Raw genomic sequence first — 19,454 nt, forward strand, 5'->3', positions numbered from 1 at the left:
AAACCCTTCAATAGCTTTATCATAGATGTTTTCAATAGGTTTCATAAGGGAATATGTTCAAATCAGTCATGATCAACTCTAGTTCTTATAAAGGTGAATTTCAATGTAGCGAGCTATACTTGTGCTGGCTCATTGGTCACCCTCTGCCTAACAGGTGTCTGCATTTCCAACTTGATGCATCTACACAATTTTGGTAAGCACTTTGTGATAAAAGGCACCATTTAAATGCAAAATAATAGAGTAATAATAATGCTTAGAGCTTGCCCAGTTACTTTTATCTTCAGATCACCTTACAAACATGAACTGAGCTCTTCAGATTGGTCTTGTGATTTGGGACCTTTTTAAAAGTGATTAACCTCAGCATGTTTTTTTTTAAAGGTAATTTTTCCCTCTTCCCTTCCTTCTTGGCCAGGAAAAATCCCAGTTGGTTTGTTTAACTCATTTAAAAAGGAGTTTCTGGGAAGCAGCAGTCTCAAAAATGTCACTCAATATAGTTACAAAATAAACAAAAATTACATAAAATATTTAGAACCAAGGAAATCCAAATCTTAGACCAGTTTGGGGATCTACAAAGAGCCTAGGGCTCAGTAACATTCTTTAGATTCTGCTCAGAAGTGATGTCATATAAACAACAAGAAACTCCCTTCCAAAAAACGTGACTTCCTCTTCTAACCCCTAGTTCTTTAATACAGTTTAGCTTATTGCTTCATCTGTTTACAAAATCAGTCACTAAACTGCTAATCATTACTTGTTTGTTTTTATTTTTTCTTTCTGAACAGACATCTTTTGGTGTGCTGTTAGAGCTCTCAAAATCTGTCCTGGTGGGTTTTTTTCTTGCTTATCATAACAACCTTTGAGGCACGCTGTCATGGTAACATCCTACTGCCCAAAGAAGACTAGAGACAACTTCCTGTAGTAACCACACCTAACAATCCTACACCCTCATCATTTGAAGTGACAGAAGTTGCTTTGGAGTGAGTCTACATTACAGAGTCCTGGCTGGTATAGCTATGACAGTATAGCTATGCTAACAGAGCCCTCTAGTGTAGATGCAGTATAAGCCAACAAAAGGAGCTCTTCTGCCAGCATAGCCACACCTTCGTCTACTGGAATGATATTAGCTACATCGTATGCAATGCTGTTGTTCAAATCTGGGGGAGGGGGCGGAGGGGTGGGGAAGGCTTCTGTTTGTGCTCTTTGTTTACGTGGTGGTTCTCTCTTGGGACTGAGAGAGGCCAGACAGAAATCCATCTTCTCCAACCCATCCTAATCCAAGTCTCCAATATTGCAACCAGTATAGGTAAGCCAGGCAAGGCAGATTAGTTATCTTTTGTTTTATGTGAATTTTCCCTGTGTTAAGAGGGAGGTTTATTCATGTTTTCTGTAACTTTAAGGTTTTGCCCAGAGGGGGATCCTCTGTGTTTTGAATCTGAATACCCTGTAAAGTATTTTCCATCCTGATTTTACAGAGGTGATTCTTTTACCTTTTCTTTAACATTTTCTAAAATTCTTCTTTTAAGAACCTGATTGATTTTTCATCGTTCTTAAGATCCAAGGGTTTGGGTCTGTGTTCACCTGTACAAATTGGTGAGGATTCTTATCAAGCCTTCCCCAGGAAAGGAGGTGTAGGGCTTGGGGGGATATTTTGGAGAAAGACTTCTCCAAGTGGTCTGTTTCCCTGTTCTTTGTTTAAAACACTTGGTGGTGGCAGCATACTGTTCAAGGCCAAGGCAAAGTTTGTAGCTTGGGGAAGTTTTTAACCTAAGCTGGTAAGAATAAGCTTAGGGGGTCTTTCATGCGGGTCCCCACATCTGAACCCTAGAGTTCAGAGTGGGGAAGGAACCCTGATATATGCTAACAGAAGCATTCTTCTGTCTGCATAGTTGTATCTACTTCAGTGGTTTTATTGGCATAGCTATGTTGACTAAGGAGTGTGATTATTTATTTTCAAAACGTTGTGGTGTAGACCAGGCTTACGCACTCCGCCGATGCTGCACTGTCAGGTGGGAAAGTGAGAGGTTGGGAATAGAAATCAAACTTGTCTCTCTCCTTTCACACTGGAGAGCAGCGCCACCTCCTAATTTTTGAACCTGATTCTGCAATTCATCAGCTTGTTGTTACTTAATTCAGGGGTCAACAACCTTCGGCACGCAGCCAATCAGGGTAATCCGCTGGTGGACCGCAAGACATTTTGTTTACATTGACCATCTGCAGGCACGACCCCCAGCAGCTCCCGTTCCCAGCCACTGGGAGCTGCGGGGGACCGTGTCTGCGGAATGCCTTGATGGGCCGCGTGCCGAAGGTTGCTGACCCCTGCTCTAATTTTTATTTGTTTTATGCCAAACAATGTTTAGAGTTATTTTAAATATAAACATTTGAGCTAGTCAAAACACAGAAAAACTGTTTCAAACTTGACCCATTTTCCATGAAAGTTTCTGTAAAATTTAAGAACAATTTTTAATCAAAATCATGTCCAAAACTGTTATAGAATATTTTTGTTCATAGAAAGCTGCATTTTGGGTAAGCAAAAATGTTTAATGATGATTTCAAAAATAATTTCAATTTAAAAATTTGATTAAAATGTCACAAAACTTTCACAAAAAAACAGAAACATTTCAAAAATATCAACAATTTTTGGCAAAAGAGTCTGTTTTTTTAAAAAAGGCCAAATTGCTGTGAACTTTTTGTGAAAAAAATTTTGACCAGCTCCAACAACCATCCTTACCACAGCCCTTGAAGTCTCCGTAAACACAGACAATATTTGCTTAAAATAAATAAACAAACAAACAAACAAACAAAAAGCAAGATAACCAAAAGTTTTGGAAATTCTTTTGCAGTGGTGCTTGTCATCCCTATGGAATTACTTTCAGGTAAAAACTATATGTGCTTTGGACAATAAAGCTTCCTGCCTCTTATGAATTATAAACTTCCAATTCTCAGCTTCAATAAACATAGAATAACTAGATTTATCCTTATGCGCTAATGGATTGATTCAAAGCCACTTGAAGTCAATGGGGAAGATGAATTAAGTCCAATGGACTTTAGTCCCTAGAGGATTAAACTTGTGTGATATTGAATAATTGAGTCAATGAGCACTGAAGGCGTGCCATTCCTTGCAAAGGGTAGGCAGCACTTCGGATGTTCAAGTCGCTGGAGCAAAGTTTAGACCCCAATTCAGGAAAACACTTAAGCATATGCTTAACTTTAATAATGACAGGGGTTCGTTCCTGAACCAGGACCTTAATTAGCAAGTAAGACACACACAAAAATGTACTTGATTTGCCTTTGTACCTATTCAAAAATAATGCTTTTCTCTTTTCCTCTTATTGTTGTTATTGTGTTCGTTTGCTTGGTGGTTTTTTTTATATGTAAGCAATTTAGTTACTATTAGGTAAAAAAAATTACTTAACTGCTGGTAAAATATATTTGGACTCATGTTCTCTCTTCTGAATTCAGTTATGAGATCCAGAGATTCTAACAGGTTTCAGAGTAGCAGCCGTGTTAGTCTGTATTCGCAAAAAGAAAAGGAGTACTTGTGGCACCTTAGAGACTAACAAATTTATTAGAGCATAAGCTTTTGTGAGCTACAGCTCACTTCCGATGAAGTGAGCTGTAGCTCACGAAAGCTTATGCTCTAATAAATTTGTTAGTCTCTAAGGTGCCACAAGTACTCCTTTTCTTTTAGAGATTCTAACATCTCTGATTTTTAGGCTCCCCCTCTACCTGGATAAATAAACAGTTTCAAAAGCTTGTTTTATACTCAGACTATTTCTATGCTGCAGAAAAGATAAAAATAAAACATGTCCTGTTCCCCAAAAAAACTTTGATAACTTTCATGATGTTTCCCTAAAAATATCAATTTATTTTGTATTACTTAAGTATGCAAGTTTCAGAGTAGCAGCCGTGTTAGTCTGTATCCGTAAAAAGAACAGGAGTACTTGTGGCACCTTAGAGACTAACAAATTTATTAGAGCATAAGCTTTTGTGAGCTACCGCTCACTTCATTGGATGCATACGCAGCTAATCCATATGCCATCAGCTGAGGATCCAGCTGTTACAAATCATTTAAAAATTAGGAAAGTGGCTACTTAGTCCTTACTTAGTCACTTAAATGAGAATATGGTAGATCGTACTAGTAAGATCTGTTTGTTTGTTTGTTTTTTTCTGGTGACTAAAACATATTTGAAGCGGATATCTGACACTTCTCATTTTTCGAAATTTTTAGACACCTATCCCTCATGGAGACTGTAAACTTACTAATGGCTTGCAGTTAGATTTTCCAATACAAGTTCACTGTACTGTGTGTATGTTTCCCCACTGATACAAGTCACCTGGTGACCATCATGAATACATACAGATCGTCTGATTTACATGTTTGCATTGATTCTGTGGACATATCTCTTCCCTGTGGAACTTGCTGTTGTATTTACCACCTGCAAGATGGGAAATCCTCAAGGTTCTGTGGATGTTTGAAGCTATCATAGGTTTTTACATAGCACTGTCATGGCCTTAAACTGGACAGCAGCTGTCCATAAAAGGAGATTTAAAGAATGCCTGAGACCTGGAGAATGCCTAAAACCTAGGAGATGGTGACATTTACAGAACTGTTATGACTACAAGAGGAACTATCTGTTTTTGCTTCTGTGCCTTTTAAAATGCAAAACAATCAACAGTCATTCCATCTGAGCTGGCAACAAGGGCAGCAGCTGGATGTAAACTAATACTAATCCAAAATCCTTGAGAATGAACATCTCCAGAAATTCAAACCACAGCATTCAATGATAAGTCTGATCAAGGGTTACGCTTCTTTTATTCGACCAAACTGTGGCAACATTCTCACTATCACATAGCTGTGCTTGAACGTAACCTTTCAAAGCCCCGCTGATGAAGAAAAGATACGCTTCTAACTTAATCCAGACTGCCACATTGAAAAGCCATCTGTGAGGATATTTTGAAGGAAACAGATGGAAAAGGAAGAGATTCCTCTGAATGCAGGGTAAGATTTACATTATCCTCATGAACTTCCATGTAGTCCGCATGTTTATATAATTTATCACTATTTCCTTAGGCAGCTCAGATTAGGAAACTCGCATGAGCTCATGTTCTTGCTGTTAATTCTGAGTCTGAACTCCTCTCCTTTAAAGGGAAATTCAGCAGTGTAAAAGAAAAGAAAGAAAGGCAATTGGACAGAGTGAATTATGCCAATTATGTCAAACTTCCTATTGCTACCTCTCCTCCTTTTCAGCCTCGGAGTCATTTTAGTATGTGTGCACCCATGACGATAATCTACATTCATTGCCATGAAACAGAGCGGAGGGACAGCAAGAGGCTTTGCTCATTGTAGTTTTAGAGCAATGCCTATTACAGCTGCTATGGTAAAGGCCAGTCAGTACTTGTGTTGAAAACCACTGTTGCCAGAGGTTTAAAAAAAGTTATTTGAGTTTACTTGGCATACAAATAACTGCATTCATATTTATAATGTATCTGTTTGTCAACAGAATTTTAGCAATAGTTCTAGTGCTACATTACCTTTTAGAAATCAAGAGTTATCTATCTACTTCCATGTTAAATACATTCTCTACTTTATTTCTAGTTTTCTATAAATATGGCAAAGTTCAGAGATTAAAAGTGAGAGTTCCAAAGAGGCAATTCTTAACTCTAGTGCTCAGCATGGAGAGGAATCCTTCCGCCCACCTTTGGCTGCAGAGCAGCTGCAAAGCTGCACCAAGGAGGCTATTGCAGCCCGGTGCCTGAACCCCGACACCCTGCAGCAGTGAGTCTCAGAGCCCGGGTCCACAGACTTGGGCTCTCTGTTTCTGTGCTATACTGCTAAAAATAGCCATATGGATGTTCTGGCTGAGCTCAGGTTCTGAAACCCATCTCCCCTCCAAGGCTTCAGAGCTGGAACGTCCACTTAACTATTTTTAGTGCTGTAGCGTAGGCCCAGCAAGCCTGAGTCTATAGACACAGGATCTGAGACTCGTTGGTGCACGTGTTTTTTTTTTTTTTGCCATGTAGACGTACCCTCTGTTGCCTCTTCTGCTGCCCCCTATGTGGGGAGGGGAGGATAGTGGGATCTAGGCAGCAAAGGGTCCTCTGGTCCAAGCCTTCTCTTAGTCTACCTTTACCCTGCTCACTGTGTAGTACTGCCCATCTGCGGAGAGGAGCTCTGCAACATGTAAGAAGCATGCACCTCATGCAAGGCCCCACCCAGAATCCTGTCCTTCTTTGCACAGCCGAACTGTGCCTGGAGTCTCTGCTGCTTGGGAGGGATGGTGAATTTGAGCTTTAGTGTGGAATTCCTACTGCATTGCCCTGAATATTATCTCCACCATTAGGAGAGTGCAATATTATTGTATCAACACCATTCATTAATCATGGCTGTAGTTTTATTGTTTTTTTTAGAAACTGGACTCCTACACATGCTTTTGGAAAGCTTATATCTTTTTACCACTAGAACTTTCTGTTTCTATTCTTAATTCAGGTTCTTTTTACAGCAATACGTTCAAACCATAAGATAGTCTAGCAAAAGTTCTGTTCCTTAAAAAAAAGCAGACCTATATCAAGAAGAGTTCTCTGTACCCTTAGTAGTCCGTCTGTATTCATCAAAGCACTAAGCACATGCGTAAGTACTTTTCTGAATATGGATGGACTTAAGCCCATATGTAAACACTTGGCTGAAATGGGGCCTATATGTAATTATACTGAAAAATATTTAGTGGACAAGTGGGGTTTATTTTGTTGTGTGGATTTAATGGATGATTTAAATGTTCAGTGCATTTTTCCATTTATTAAGTACTAATTACATTACTTACAATAAACATTGCTAATTTACATGCTCAAGAACAAAGGATATTAAGGTAATCTACAAAATTAATTCATATAAACATTTCTTACCTGAGCAGGCTTCTTCTGAACCACTTGTTGCGGCTGCAAAGAAAAGTAAATATTAGCCCTTTTATGAACAAGAAAATACATTGAGGCCATATTTCATTTTCTAATGTCTGAAACAACATATAGACAAAGGACCAAATTCAAAGATGATGTGAAAAATAATGCACATCTCTTGCACTCACTCAGATGCCCTAGACATACTTATGTCCCCTCACCCAACATATAAAGGTGTCTCAGTTGATGTAATGCACACTCTGTGGAGGCAGACATATATGTAAAGGATAAGTTAAAGCAAGGTGAGAGCTGCGTTAATATGCACTTTTCTCCAGCTCCTCAGGGTGTGTCTTACAGCAGGTTTACACATCCGAAGAGGGGGTTTAAACAGCTATAGAATCTGAATGTAGAGGAGTCTGTTACTCTAAGGAAGTCTGCCTTATAGCACCTTCTATATCCCCTCTGAATTTGTCCCCAAAGATGAAATTTTAGTTTAGTTTCAAAAGTAATTTTATTGATACTGTGTTAGATTTTGGTTTATGTGTGTGAGTACATATCAAGTAACTTTTGGGAAGCTTATATTATCCAGAAATTTCCCTCATATCTGACACTGTGCATTCTGTAAGCAGGCTGACCCCCATTCAGTCCCTCAGAACTGTTTGTGTAGGAACAGGTGCACATTCATACTCCAAAAGTGGCATTTCTGTGGCCCTATGTTCTGGCTGGTCCGGGAATGGGCGCACAACACCATTGCAGACCCCTGACGATTTTACTTATTCCAGCAACACAGTTAATTCCAGCAGAGGATGGGGGGACGGATGAGCTAACATACACATACCAAGCTCATAGGTCCTATCTGAAATACTATCTCTGATGACTGACTCTGCTGATCTGTAGAGCATGATCTCCATAGGTCTTGGTAAAGGTACAAAATAACAAAACTACTTAGCACTCACAGATAGTGAAATCCTAGCCCCACTGAAGTCAATAGGAGTTTTCCCAATAACTTTAATGGGAAACCCATATAATGTGCACCCACATAATTTTTTTTATATATATTCAAAGCAAAGTCGTTGCATCTAATGCTTTTCTTCCTAGCCATTGCTTTATGGATGTGTTGCCTATTCCCAACTTTGCCTGTTCCCAGCTCAAGACCTGTGTTTGTCTCCTTACTTGGGCATAAGCCAACAAGTCTTCTTGATATCCAAAGGCTAGTTTTCATTATAGTGTGTTAGAAAATCGCATAAACTTTTCAAAATAAACAATTTGATGTATCTGGTCCTTAAGAGCAATATTTTAGTGGGTGGGAAAAATCAATGAAAATGTAAAACAAAGGTAACTGATGCTAGGATCAATTCAGACTCCCCACCACAAAGCATTCTGTTTTAGCAACAGATACTTTGTTTATCTGCAATATCTTTCTAATTCTATGGAGTCCTGATACTGATATATTTTTGTATTTGTGCATAAACCTCTAAGGAAATACTAGAAAAGAAAGTGCAATTTACTACGTCCATTTTTTAAAATCTTAGCGTTGATCCTTTCTTTTCCATTCTGTGCAGTGGAGAAGCGATCAAAAATGCACACTTTTTTTGTTGATGTCTTTCCCAGGTGACTACAGGCCCTAGGCTGATTAGCACATTTGCTGCCTCTTGGGAAATGAGTCTTGGTGCAAAGACATTATTTGGTTCAAAAGAATCATTTGTAAGAATAGCATTCATGAAGCTCATCAATAATCTCAATCATTAGCACTCCCCTGACTTTTCTTCCCCCTGTTGATTACACCTGTACACATGTTTACTCCCAAACCACACAAAATCCACAGACATTCTCTCTGGCTGACTTGATTCCTACAACTCAGAAATCCCCATTTTTTTTGGCAGTGGACCCTGCATTCATGTGACTGTTGCACACTGTAGCTCAATGAAATCCACTGAAAGAGCTGCCAACTCACCAAATTTTCCATGAATTAGCTCCTGACACTTCAATGAGGGGAAAGACAATGTCTGAAACAAGGCCAGCTCTGGCTCCTTGCCTAGTATGTGTCACAGTAATTCTACCAGCTGCCCTTCCACACAGCACTTCATACATTTCAGACCACCAAAAAGATCCTTGAATACTTTCAATACCAGTTGGGGTTAGAGCTGCCAGTATGTTTTCCCAGCCTCTGGCACCCAATGGCTTCAGACTGAACCTAGAAAGTTTTGTGTGTGTTTGTTTTGTTTTTATTTTTATGAATGGCTTTAGTAGAGGACTCTGATTGAAGCACAATACTGCAGTCATTCATAAAACGTGAAGGGAAAATGTTGTACTTTGCCTGCCTGGAAACTGTTTCTGATACTGACCAAGTTTTATGAGACTCTTACTCACTTGGGACCTTTGGTATCTTACTGCTGAGAGCTTGCTAGCTAGAGTTCTTGTGATTCAAAATACTGTGGATTTGTGATCTTGGATATGCTGCTTATTATACTTTTATAAGGAAGAACTGTATGACTTAGATTAAGCTTTAAAGCAGGGGTCAGATCCTCAGCTGGCGTAAATCAGCATATTCCCTTGAAGCCCATGACATTTAAAGCTTTGCCACTTAGAAAACAATGATTTTTATGGGCTGGTCTCCTGCAGTTTGAATCAATGGGTGCTTTGTTTGCATAAGGGCCTGCAAATATTGCTTGGTAAAGTCAAGCGAGATTTAGTCTGGTCTCCTGAGGCTTGGAGTGTCCCCAGCCTTGAAAGCAATGAGAGAGTTCAGGGAAACTGACTGCACAGAATCAGGGCATATGTGTCCTGCTGTAGTGATGCTTTCTTTGACTATAGTGGCTATGTATCCTTTGGCTCCTTTGTCAACTCTTTGACAAGTTAATGATGTAACCTACTCTGCTCACTAAGCTTTCACTTCATTGTGTTAACAGATCTCTGCATCTTCCAATGAGTGTCTTGAAATGAGACACCTCTAATTCAAAAGGCTGTTGCATTTAAATGTCCAACTTGCTGCGGTAAAAGAGAATTCATCTTGGATATAAAAAAAAGTTAGTATCTATAAAAAAATGCCAGAGACAAAGGACTTTAAAGAAATCCTTTGGAGCAAAATAACATTGTACACAGAACTGGAGAGTCCTGAATAAAAGACTCCATCAGTTGAGAGTGTCACTTATGGATTCTGTACAGCAAAGGGTGGTATCTCTGACTGTTCTCAAAGATGTGTAGTCTCGTTTATTTCAAAGATCACATTTGGAGTAGCTTAGCCCAATATATAACTTTCAAGTCTTATTTTTTGCCTTGTTTAAAAGTAGACTATTTTATATTGCGTGGAATATCAGTCACAATTCTGGACACGTGAAAGAAAAATTCACCTCTTTTGGTCAAACACGATTATAAGACACTGTCTTATACTGCGTCCTCAAATTCATGCACTACAGGGAATACAAAGCAAAAGTGTTAAAATGCTGGCAGATATTAAAAATATTCCTGTGAGAAGAGAACTTAAATAGCAATAATTTCTTTTAGTATAAAATGGAAACTAGAATATAGCAGGATTTTCTTCACCAACTTTAAAATTGTGTTATTTGCTAGCTAAAGCAAAATAAAATTAACTGTATACTTTCATGGGCCGATACTGCACTTTGGATGGAAAAAAACAACTGTGGTGACATCATGAACAGACCTTTCAGATGTCTTGTCCTCAGCTTAAACCTCACACAGTTAAATCCCAACTCCTTATCTTTCCTAACAAACCTTCTTCACTTCCTTAATCCTCTATCACTGCTGACAATCACCACCACCCTCTCTGTCACCTAGGCCTAGGGATTAGTTTTGACTTCTTTTCTCTTGCCCTGACATCCAGGTCATATCCAAATCCTGCCACCTTTTCCTTCTCGACATCCAAGATGCATCCTTTCCTTTCCCTCCCCACAGCCAAATATCTTGCTCAGGCCTCATTATATCCTGCCTCAATGACTACAACGTCCTCTTCTAAAAAGTCTATAAATCAGATATCGTCTACCTGAGTAGGGAACTACAGACCCTGATCAAATCACTTCTTAACCCTTCTCTTTGTAGACTAGTTTGAGCTTCTTTACTCTCTCATTGTAAGACATGATCTCCAGTCCATAAATAATTTTTGTTGCTCTTCTTTGAACTCAATCCATTTTTTTAAAAAATGGACACATTATTCCAGCAGTTGTTTCATCGGTACCAAATACAAAGGCAATATCATCTCCATACTCCTGCTCATTATCATCCTGTTTATATTTCCAAATAGGAATGCCAAGTTAGCCCTTGTTAGCGTGCATACCTGGGCTTTCATATACTTTGCTGAATGTCATACAAGTAATCCTTCCAAAGTTTTCAATATTAATTGGGAGATTTCTATAACTGAGTTATAAGTTATATTTTGAAACTTCATGGTGTTGGTTGAAAGAATATGCGTAGCTTTTCCTTTAAATAAAATGAACAATGTTGGAACACATATATAATGATTACAGATGAAAATACTATGCATGAATTCAATCCACTAATTGATTTCTGTCCCCGAAGTATAGCAATCCACACTGTTCTTAAATATTAAAAGTCTGCATTTGGATCTGTCTCTCTCCCTTATTAAAGTGAGCTTAGTGCTGTGAAAGGTGCTAGATGGACAATCCCTGGAGACTAAAGTTCTCTGTTTTACCCACAAGCGAGTACAATATCAACACTGACAATACAATCAAACATAGGTAGCTCTGTTGGTGAGATTAGCAAGAAAGGTGAAAAACTAATGGCAGTTATGATGGTTTCACTAATGCCAACTAAGTACTGTAGTTAGACAATCAACTCATATCATAGGTCACCCTAGTATTTGTAGCTCTAATTTAGCAGAAGTGTAAAATGATATGCACAAATCCCTGTTGACCTACACATCCAAGAAGGTTCAAGAACTCAAATAATACTAGCTAAACTGAAATTAATCCAAACTAAAAAATATTCCCTCCAAACAATTTCAAGAGGTGGCACAGTAATTTCTGGTGTAACCCACACCTTCCTCAACTAGTTTAAACCCAACCTTGCCCCTGCTTACTTGATAACTGAGGAAGACATGCATATTTGGTGATCCCTGTTTGGGATATTTGGAGTGGATCCTTAGTTATGGATAAAGGCTGCTTTTAGCTTCTTAACTGCATACATGAACCCACAGTGCAGAACTTGTAATATACTGGCTTATATTAATGCATATTAATGCCCTCTATCCAATAGAACCAGGTATGCAGATTTCTCAGTTGGAGACTACTGTGCACTACAGTAGTTAGAGACCTAAAAACAGCATATATGGCCAACCGTCACCAAGAGCTACAGCATATTCTCTATTAGCTCAGTAAGTAAAATGCCTGAAAATTTTGGGAGCAAAAGATCATGAATTCTATTGCCTACAGCCCAGGTTTGCAGTTAACAGGCAACCATGGTGTCTATGTATGCACACAGCCATGGGTCATTAGAATCTAACAGTAATACCATCAGGCCCTTATAGTGCAAAGATTTCATAGTGATCTGTGTAGTCTCATAAACTGGGATAACAGTAATCTGTGGAGAATTTTGATAAATCTGTGCTATTTCTAGTCTTTATTTTCTATCCTACTTGGTCCTACTTTTAGATTTGAATAGCAAAGACAAAGTAGGATCATTGAAAAACTATTTATTAGTTTATTAAACTGACCTGCTGCTGGACCTAGTTTTATAGAAACCCACAAACTCCCACAAGCCACACCACTGGAGACCAATATCCTTTAGCCTATAGCAATGTAAACTCCACTCTCATCCTAATTGTTAATGACAGTAGCAAGGAACTCAGTTATCTCAATAGAATATCAGGGTTGGAAGGGACCTCAGGAGGTCATCTAGTCCAACCCCCTGCTCAAAGCAGGACCAATCTCCCATTTTTGTCCCAGATCCCTAAATGGCCCCCTCAAGGATTGAACTCACAACCTTGGGTTTAGCAGGCCAATGCTCAAACCACTGAGCTATCCTTGTTTGCATATTCCAAACTTAGTTCTAGGAAAACCCAATCAGATAACAGAAATGGTCATGTTACATGTATATCCAATATGATAAGCATATTAAAGGGAAATTTCAGCCTGTCAAGCTTAGGATTTAACAGGAATAGTAACTTTTTATCTAGGTACTTTTATGGACTTTGTATTTGGTCACCTTCGGTGAAATTCTAGCCCCACTAGTGTCAATGGCAGTTTAGTCACTAACTTCAGCAGAGCCAGGATTTCACCCTTTATGTTTACATAGTGAAGGCTATCTTCACAACAGAGGGCTAGACGCCTGTTATGTTTTTAATAGTTTTAGGTTCTGGGGAAAATATCAAAACATGAGAGAAATCCCTGGGAAAGAGCCAATGGGTCAGATTCTGCTCTCATTTACAGAAGGATAATTCCAGTGTAACACTAATTTAAATTGATTTACATCTGGATAACTGAGAGTTACTGGCAGATTTTCCACAAAGAATTCTTCAAGTTTGAAAAGAATTGTTGGCAAGTAAATAGGAAAAGTCTCATTTCTTGTCAACTGTTAATTACTGATCAACAATATCCAACAATTTATCAAGGATGTAATCAAGACTCAGTGCACAGTAGGTGAATGTGAATATATTTTACACTCTGTTGCCCTGATACAAAACATTTTTGATTATTTTAAATATGTCAATTGTAATATCAACTACACTTCTCTTAAACTTCTAGGGCAGTAGAGGTTACAAATAATTAGTCATTCTAAAGGGGCTTATAACTCTGATTGAAGTGTAGAAGTCAGATTCTCCACTGTGTTACACTGGGTTTACGACCGTGTAACTCAGCTGAAATCAGTTTTTTTAAGTCATTTCTATGTGTTTATATTGAATTCAAATCTGGGAGCCCACTAATAGCCACAACTATCAGAAGCTGTGATTTAGGGCCAAACTGTACTGCTTGGTCTTGCTCAGATTCACTGACTGGAGGAAGGCACAAAAAGTCTTCTCTCCATTGCATGTCATGATAGCAGTGCCTACATCATCATTTTCCCTGTTCCTTGCTCTCTTTCTGCCCCACCTCTTCATTTTTTAGCATTCCCCCCATTCCATTCACTTTTCTGAAACTAAGGGCTTGTCTGGCATATTATATGACATGGGTAGCGGGTAAATGCGCCCTTGAGGGAGGCTAGCCCCTGGTCCTCCCCTTCTGCCTCTGTCCCCCACTGCAGCCCAGAGCACCTTCCTCCTGCAGCTGCCGCCCCCCCCCCACGTACCCCCAGCTTCAGCACATCAGGGAGGCAGTGTGGTGGGGGGTGTGGCTGGACCAGTTCCAGGAGGGTGGAGTGTCCAGAATGCCCCCAGCCCCGGAGCACCGGGCAGGCGGTGCATTCCCAGTGCCCCCAGCGCTAGATGGATGCACAGTGTGGCATGGCCCCAGCCCTGATATCTTATGTGCACCCGCCCCAGCCTGCCTGCCCCCAGCATCACAGAAGCGTGGGAAGGATACTGGAAGCAGGCTGGAGTCTGGGAGTGGAGCATGAGCAAGGCCACAACAGGCTGTTTGGGGAGGCACAGCCTTCCCCTGCCTATGCTACCTGCTGCCCATGCTATACAGAGACCTAGTGTGTGGCAAGCCGGGGTGAGAATATACAGTGCACCAGCCTGCAGCACACTAAGTGGCTGTTTGAAACAGCAGTGCACCATAGTGCACGACGGAACTTTGATTGGGTGGCAGCAGGCTCTGCTGGCTGCTTAGTACATGGCATGTTGATGCAATGTAAATTCATACCCCAGCCTGCCATGCACTACGTTTCTGTATAGACAAGCCCCTAAATTTTAAAACTTTAATGTGACTTTTTAAGAGCTCTTGAAAGGTGACAAACTGACAGCTGCGGGAACTGAAGCTACCTGTTTATCCACAGAACATATAAGATATGGGGTTCTCAACCAGGGATCCGGGGCCCCCTGGGAGGAGGTTTTAGGGGGGTTCGTCAAAATAAACCAGAGAGCAGGGCCAGCATTAGACTCACTAGGGCCCAGGGCAGAAAGACGAAGCCCAAGCCCTGCCACCCAGGGTTGAACCTGAAGCCCAAGCAAGTTAGCTTTGCAGCGCCCAGTGTAGTGTGGGGCCCTGGGCAATTGCTTTACTTGCTATCCTCTAACACCGGCCGTAGCTTTTAACCTACTGGATATGCAGAAAACCAGTTGTTGTGGCACAGATTGGCTGTGGAATTTTTATAGCATATTGGGGGGTCTCGGAAAGAAAAAGGTTGAAAACCCCTTTAACGGACTTTGCCTATGATGCCCAATCAATATGCCTCAACCTGAATCTAGAGGGACTACTTTTAAGGGAGAGAAGGTGGTTCAGTCTCTTTGCCTTTTCTGATAACATTTCCAACTAAGGTCCCACTTAGTGCCCACTGTGGTGCTGATTTTTGTGATGTTGTGAATCTGGTCCCAAGGTGCAACTTGACAGGAGTCCAGTTTCTTCCCAAATTCTTTCAATAACCTAAGCCAAGGAATCTGAGACACAGCATCATACATGTGTGATCATGCATGTCTTTCCAAGTAACACTTTCCCAGCTGCAGCCAATGACAGTTTCTCCTCCCTTTTATCTGCATGCTCTGCTGCAGCCACTGCCTTTTGTTTCATGTTTTCAGCAGCAACTTCAAAAAAAAAAAAAAAAAGGAAAGGAGGAGAGACTCAGATCTCACTGAATGAGATGGCGTGAGAAGGTGAATGAAGAGAAGCATGTTCTTTCGGGGTGGGCTGGGACTTACAGGGGATGTGGATGATATCATCTGTACTGTGCCTCTTTCACAGCCATGTTTTGTACAGGGTTTATGCCTTTGGATGTTCTGATGGTTTGGAATTGGCACCTGACAATTACATTGGATAAGCTACAGTGGAGATCATTTGAATAACCATCGTGGCTAACCTTAGCGTATATATCTGAGAGTCATCCATGCTGAACAGCAACAATCCAATTTCTGATAATATTTCAGTGCGAGTCCAGTGTTTCATTGTAAGTGATCACTTGGTTTGGTCCTTCTCAACAAGCCAGTTTCATTTATGTCCTTCCACTACTCTGCCATAGGCTAGGAGGATTTCCCTCTAAAAGAGGTGCCTACAATGAAATGAGGGTAATCAGTGGTGCTACACCCATTTATAGCAGCTGAAGATCTGGCCAATATGTTTATCCTGAATGCCTTGAATGTCTCAGCAAATGTGTTGGTAGACAATTGGTTGACTAGAGATGTTTTTGTATGCCTGAGATAAACGGATATTTTTAAGGTGCTATATTTGATAATTACTGTTGCATCCAGGTTAGGGTTGCCAACTTTCTAATCGCACAAAACTGAACACCCTTGCCCCACTCCCTGCCCTGCCCCTTCTCTGAGGCCCCACACCTGCTCACTCCAACCCCCTTCCCTCTGTTGCTCGCTCTCCCTCACCCTTACTCACTCGCTCATTTTCATCAGGCTGCAGCAGGGAGTTGAGGTGCGGGAGGGGGTGAGGGTTCTGGTTGGGGGTGTGGGCTTTGGGGTGGGGCTAGGGATGAGGGGTTTAGGGTGCAGGAGTGGTCTTGGGGCTGGGGCTGAGGGGTTCAGAGTGCAGGAGGGTGATCAGGGCTAGGGAAGGGGGTTGGGGTTCGGGGTGCAGGCTCTGGGAGGGAATTTGAGTGTAGGAGGGGGCTCGGGGCTAGGGCAGGGGGCTGGGGTGCATGAGGGGTTTCGGGGTGTGGGCTTTGGGAAGTGCTTACCTCAGGTGGCTTCCAGGAAGCTGCGACATGTCCCTCTGGCTCCTAGGCGGAGCCATGGCACAGTGGCTCTGTGTACTGCCTCCACCTGTAGATGCCATCCCCACAGCTCCCATTGGCTGGGAACCACAGCCAATGGGAGCTGTGGAGCCGGTGCTCGGGGCTTGGGCGATGCGTAGAGCCCCTGTGGCCACCCCTATGCCTAGGAGCTGGAGGGATATGTTGCCACTTCCTGGGAGCCGTGCAGAGCCAGGCAGGGAGCCTGTCAGCCCTGCTAACCGAACTTTTAATGGCCCGGTCAGCAGTGCTTACTGGAGCTGCCAGGGTCCTTTCTGACCAGGCGTTCCAGTCGAAAACTGGAAACCTGGCAACCATAATCCAGGAAGTTGATGCTGCTGTTGGAAAGTTTCTGAGAGAGTTCTAGTGGAGTTTGCCAAAATCCTAGCAAAGTTTTATAAAGGAATCACTATCCTTCAATCAAAATATAAATATATTTTCCATGTACCAGAAATATACTAGTGACTTAGTCAGAGATGATGGGGGAAGGGGAGTGGGCCCGGTGTAACGTGCCCCGCCACTTTTGGTGCTTAGCTTGTACTGAGCATGCTCACATGGACTTAGCATGCTCATTTACACTGCTGAAGCTGGCTGCCCTCACTCTGCCCTCCCACTTTCTGCTGGCATGGGTCGTCTCTGGGCTTAGTGCTGCATTATTGTAAGTAATCCATTTCCAGACTTGCAGGGAAGACGTTGATGTGGAACCATTTTGGTATATGGTACATTACATTTTGCACTTGGCTCATGTTGTTATATTTGAAAAAGAATCACAGGTATGTGTTCCCCAGGGTTCAAAACAAATGATTTGTGCAATCCTTGCAAAGCAGCATAAAAGCCAAATTGAATTTTTGCTATGTTTTTACCATCCAGACAACAAATGCAATATCTCCGTATACAGTATGCTGTAATCCACAGTATGTACTAATAAATTTAAAAGATGTTAGCAAAGCTAAATTCCTCTTTATTCAGCTGAAATCAGCTGTTAAAAAACTGATTTGCAGATGAATACTCGGCCTCGGTAATAACCTACCGTAACATCCTGGTAACCATAGCAAAAGGAATGGAGTGTGTTTGTGTGTGTGAGAGAGAAAAAGCTCTCACTTCCTCTTCCTGCCAAGATGGCAGCAGCCTGAGATGGTGGGGACTGAAAGGGGCTTTATTCCTCCAGTACATTCTCTGGATGTGAAGGTGGAAGAATCCATCTATTTGGAGATTGACTCAGAAGTTACTGTGCACAGACTGATGGATCCTGTGGTGTTATTAGCTGATGTTATGATTAATAGATTCATAGATTCCAAGGCTGGAAGAGACCATTGTGATCATCCAGTCTGACCTCTTGTATAACTCAGGCCATAGACCTTCCCCAGAATAATTCCTAGAGCATACCCAATGAGCCTTGTTTCTGTGGTGCCTCCACAGAACAAGGCTGTGGAGCCTTGTTTCTGTGGTACCTGTGGGGAAGCTGACTTGGGAATTGCTCTGGGCTATGGGGAAGGATTTGGGGTGATGGGACAGACATTAGGAGTATGTATTCCAAAGGGAAAATAGTTTGCTTTGCAGCTCCTTGCTTTGGGGAGCAATTGCCAGAGGGAGATCTGGGAAAGGAGTGGGTGGAACTATGTCCCTTTACTCTGGGAAATGGTTTGTAAGGCATGTCCTCCATTTCAAACACTACATAGAGTCTTGAGGAGAGGCAGGAATACAATGGAGCTTGGCCACAGTTGGGCTGTATCAGTAATATTGGGGTAAAGGACAATTTAGTAGCCATACCTGTAGCCTTCCCATCCCCTGCAAGTGGAGAGGGGGTAGTACTGGGATCTCCTCTGTTGCAGGGGCTCCATTCTCTTTAAGGAACTCCATCCAGGGGATTATACAGCATCTGAGATGACCAGAGGGAAAAGTGGCCCATAAGAGGCATTTTTAAAGAATCTGAAGTGGGGACTTTTGTTTTTTTTGCCCCTGAGGTTCCCAGCAACACAAAGGGGGAAGCCCCCGTGCTTAGGAGGGAGCACAAAGGCCTGTCATGAGTGAGCAACTGAGGAACAGTGACAATAAGGAAAGACCCGAGGTGTCTGTTTCAAGTGTGGGGGTCCCTGAGGGGTTGAGTAGGAAGAAATCCCATGCAGCAGTCACAGCCATTTGGGATCAGGCTTCTGGGCAAGCCCCCTCACAATGGAAGCATTGCCCTGGGGTGTCTCAGCAGAGATATGTGATTGGTCTGCACTATACAGGGGACATGGACAAAAGTCCCACTAGGGATTTTGTTGTTGGGGCTCTGTTAAGATTCTTTAGGATTCTCTCCTGCGTGCCTGCAAGCCGTGATATACCTGCCAGGCAGCAGAGAATGCTATGTCAGCTTTTACTCTTATGGCGAAGAGGATTTTTTTTCTGGGAACGGTTTGGAATTAGGGGACTAGAGATTGGGGTGATATAGTGGTCAATCTTTATTCCAACCTGCTATGAAGCCTGTGACTACTTTATTCTGCAGTGAAAATACACATGAAGCAAAAGTGCTGCACTGAGTTCCACGTAACACTAAAGTGGTGCAGCCTCCAATTAAAGTTTCTGATGGATTTAGGGTTTGGAATGGTGAATTTAAAGGCATCACTAAACTCTTCCAGATAAATATTACAGTGCAACATCTCCCCAATATATTTCACTTAGGTTTGAAGTGGGGTTACTGTAGGGATCCTGGGCAGCCATGCACTTTTTTTTTTACCTGTGGCTCTACAGAGCATCTTAGTGTGTCTGGGGAGTGAGAAACT

General features: G+C 41.6%; 1 protein-coding gene across 1 annotated transcript in view; it reads right to left on the reverse strand.

Moving 5' to 3' along the window:
- The window catches only part of HMGA2 (high mobility group AT-hook 2), a 169,456-nt gene that overhangs the window by 25,290 nt on the left and 124,712 nt on the right, over nucleotides 1–19,454 (reverse strand). Inside the window, exon 4 of the mRNA XM_038368665.2 lies at nucleotides 6,898–6,930. Coding sequence (XP_038224593.1) covers nucleotides 6,898–6,930 — 33 coding nt within the window. The remainder of the gene's footprint in view (nucleotides 1–6,897; nucleotides 6,931–19,454) is intronic.

Source organism: Dermochelys coriacea, chromosome 1 (genome assembly GCF_009764565.3).
Source record: "Dermochelys coriacea isolate rDerCor1 chromosome 1, rDerCor1.pri.v4, whole genome shotgun sequence".
NCBI classification, from domain to species: domain Eukaryota; kingdom Metazoa; phylum Chordata; order Testudines; family Dermochelyidae; genus Dermochelys; species Dermochelys coriacea.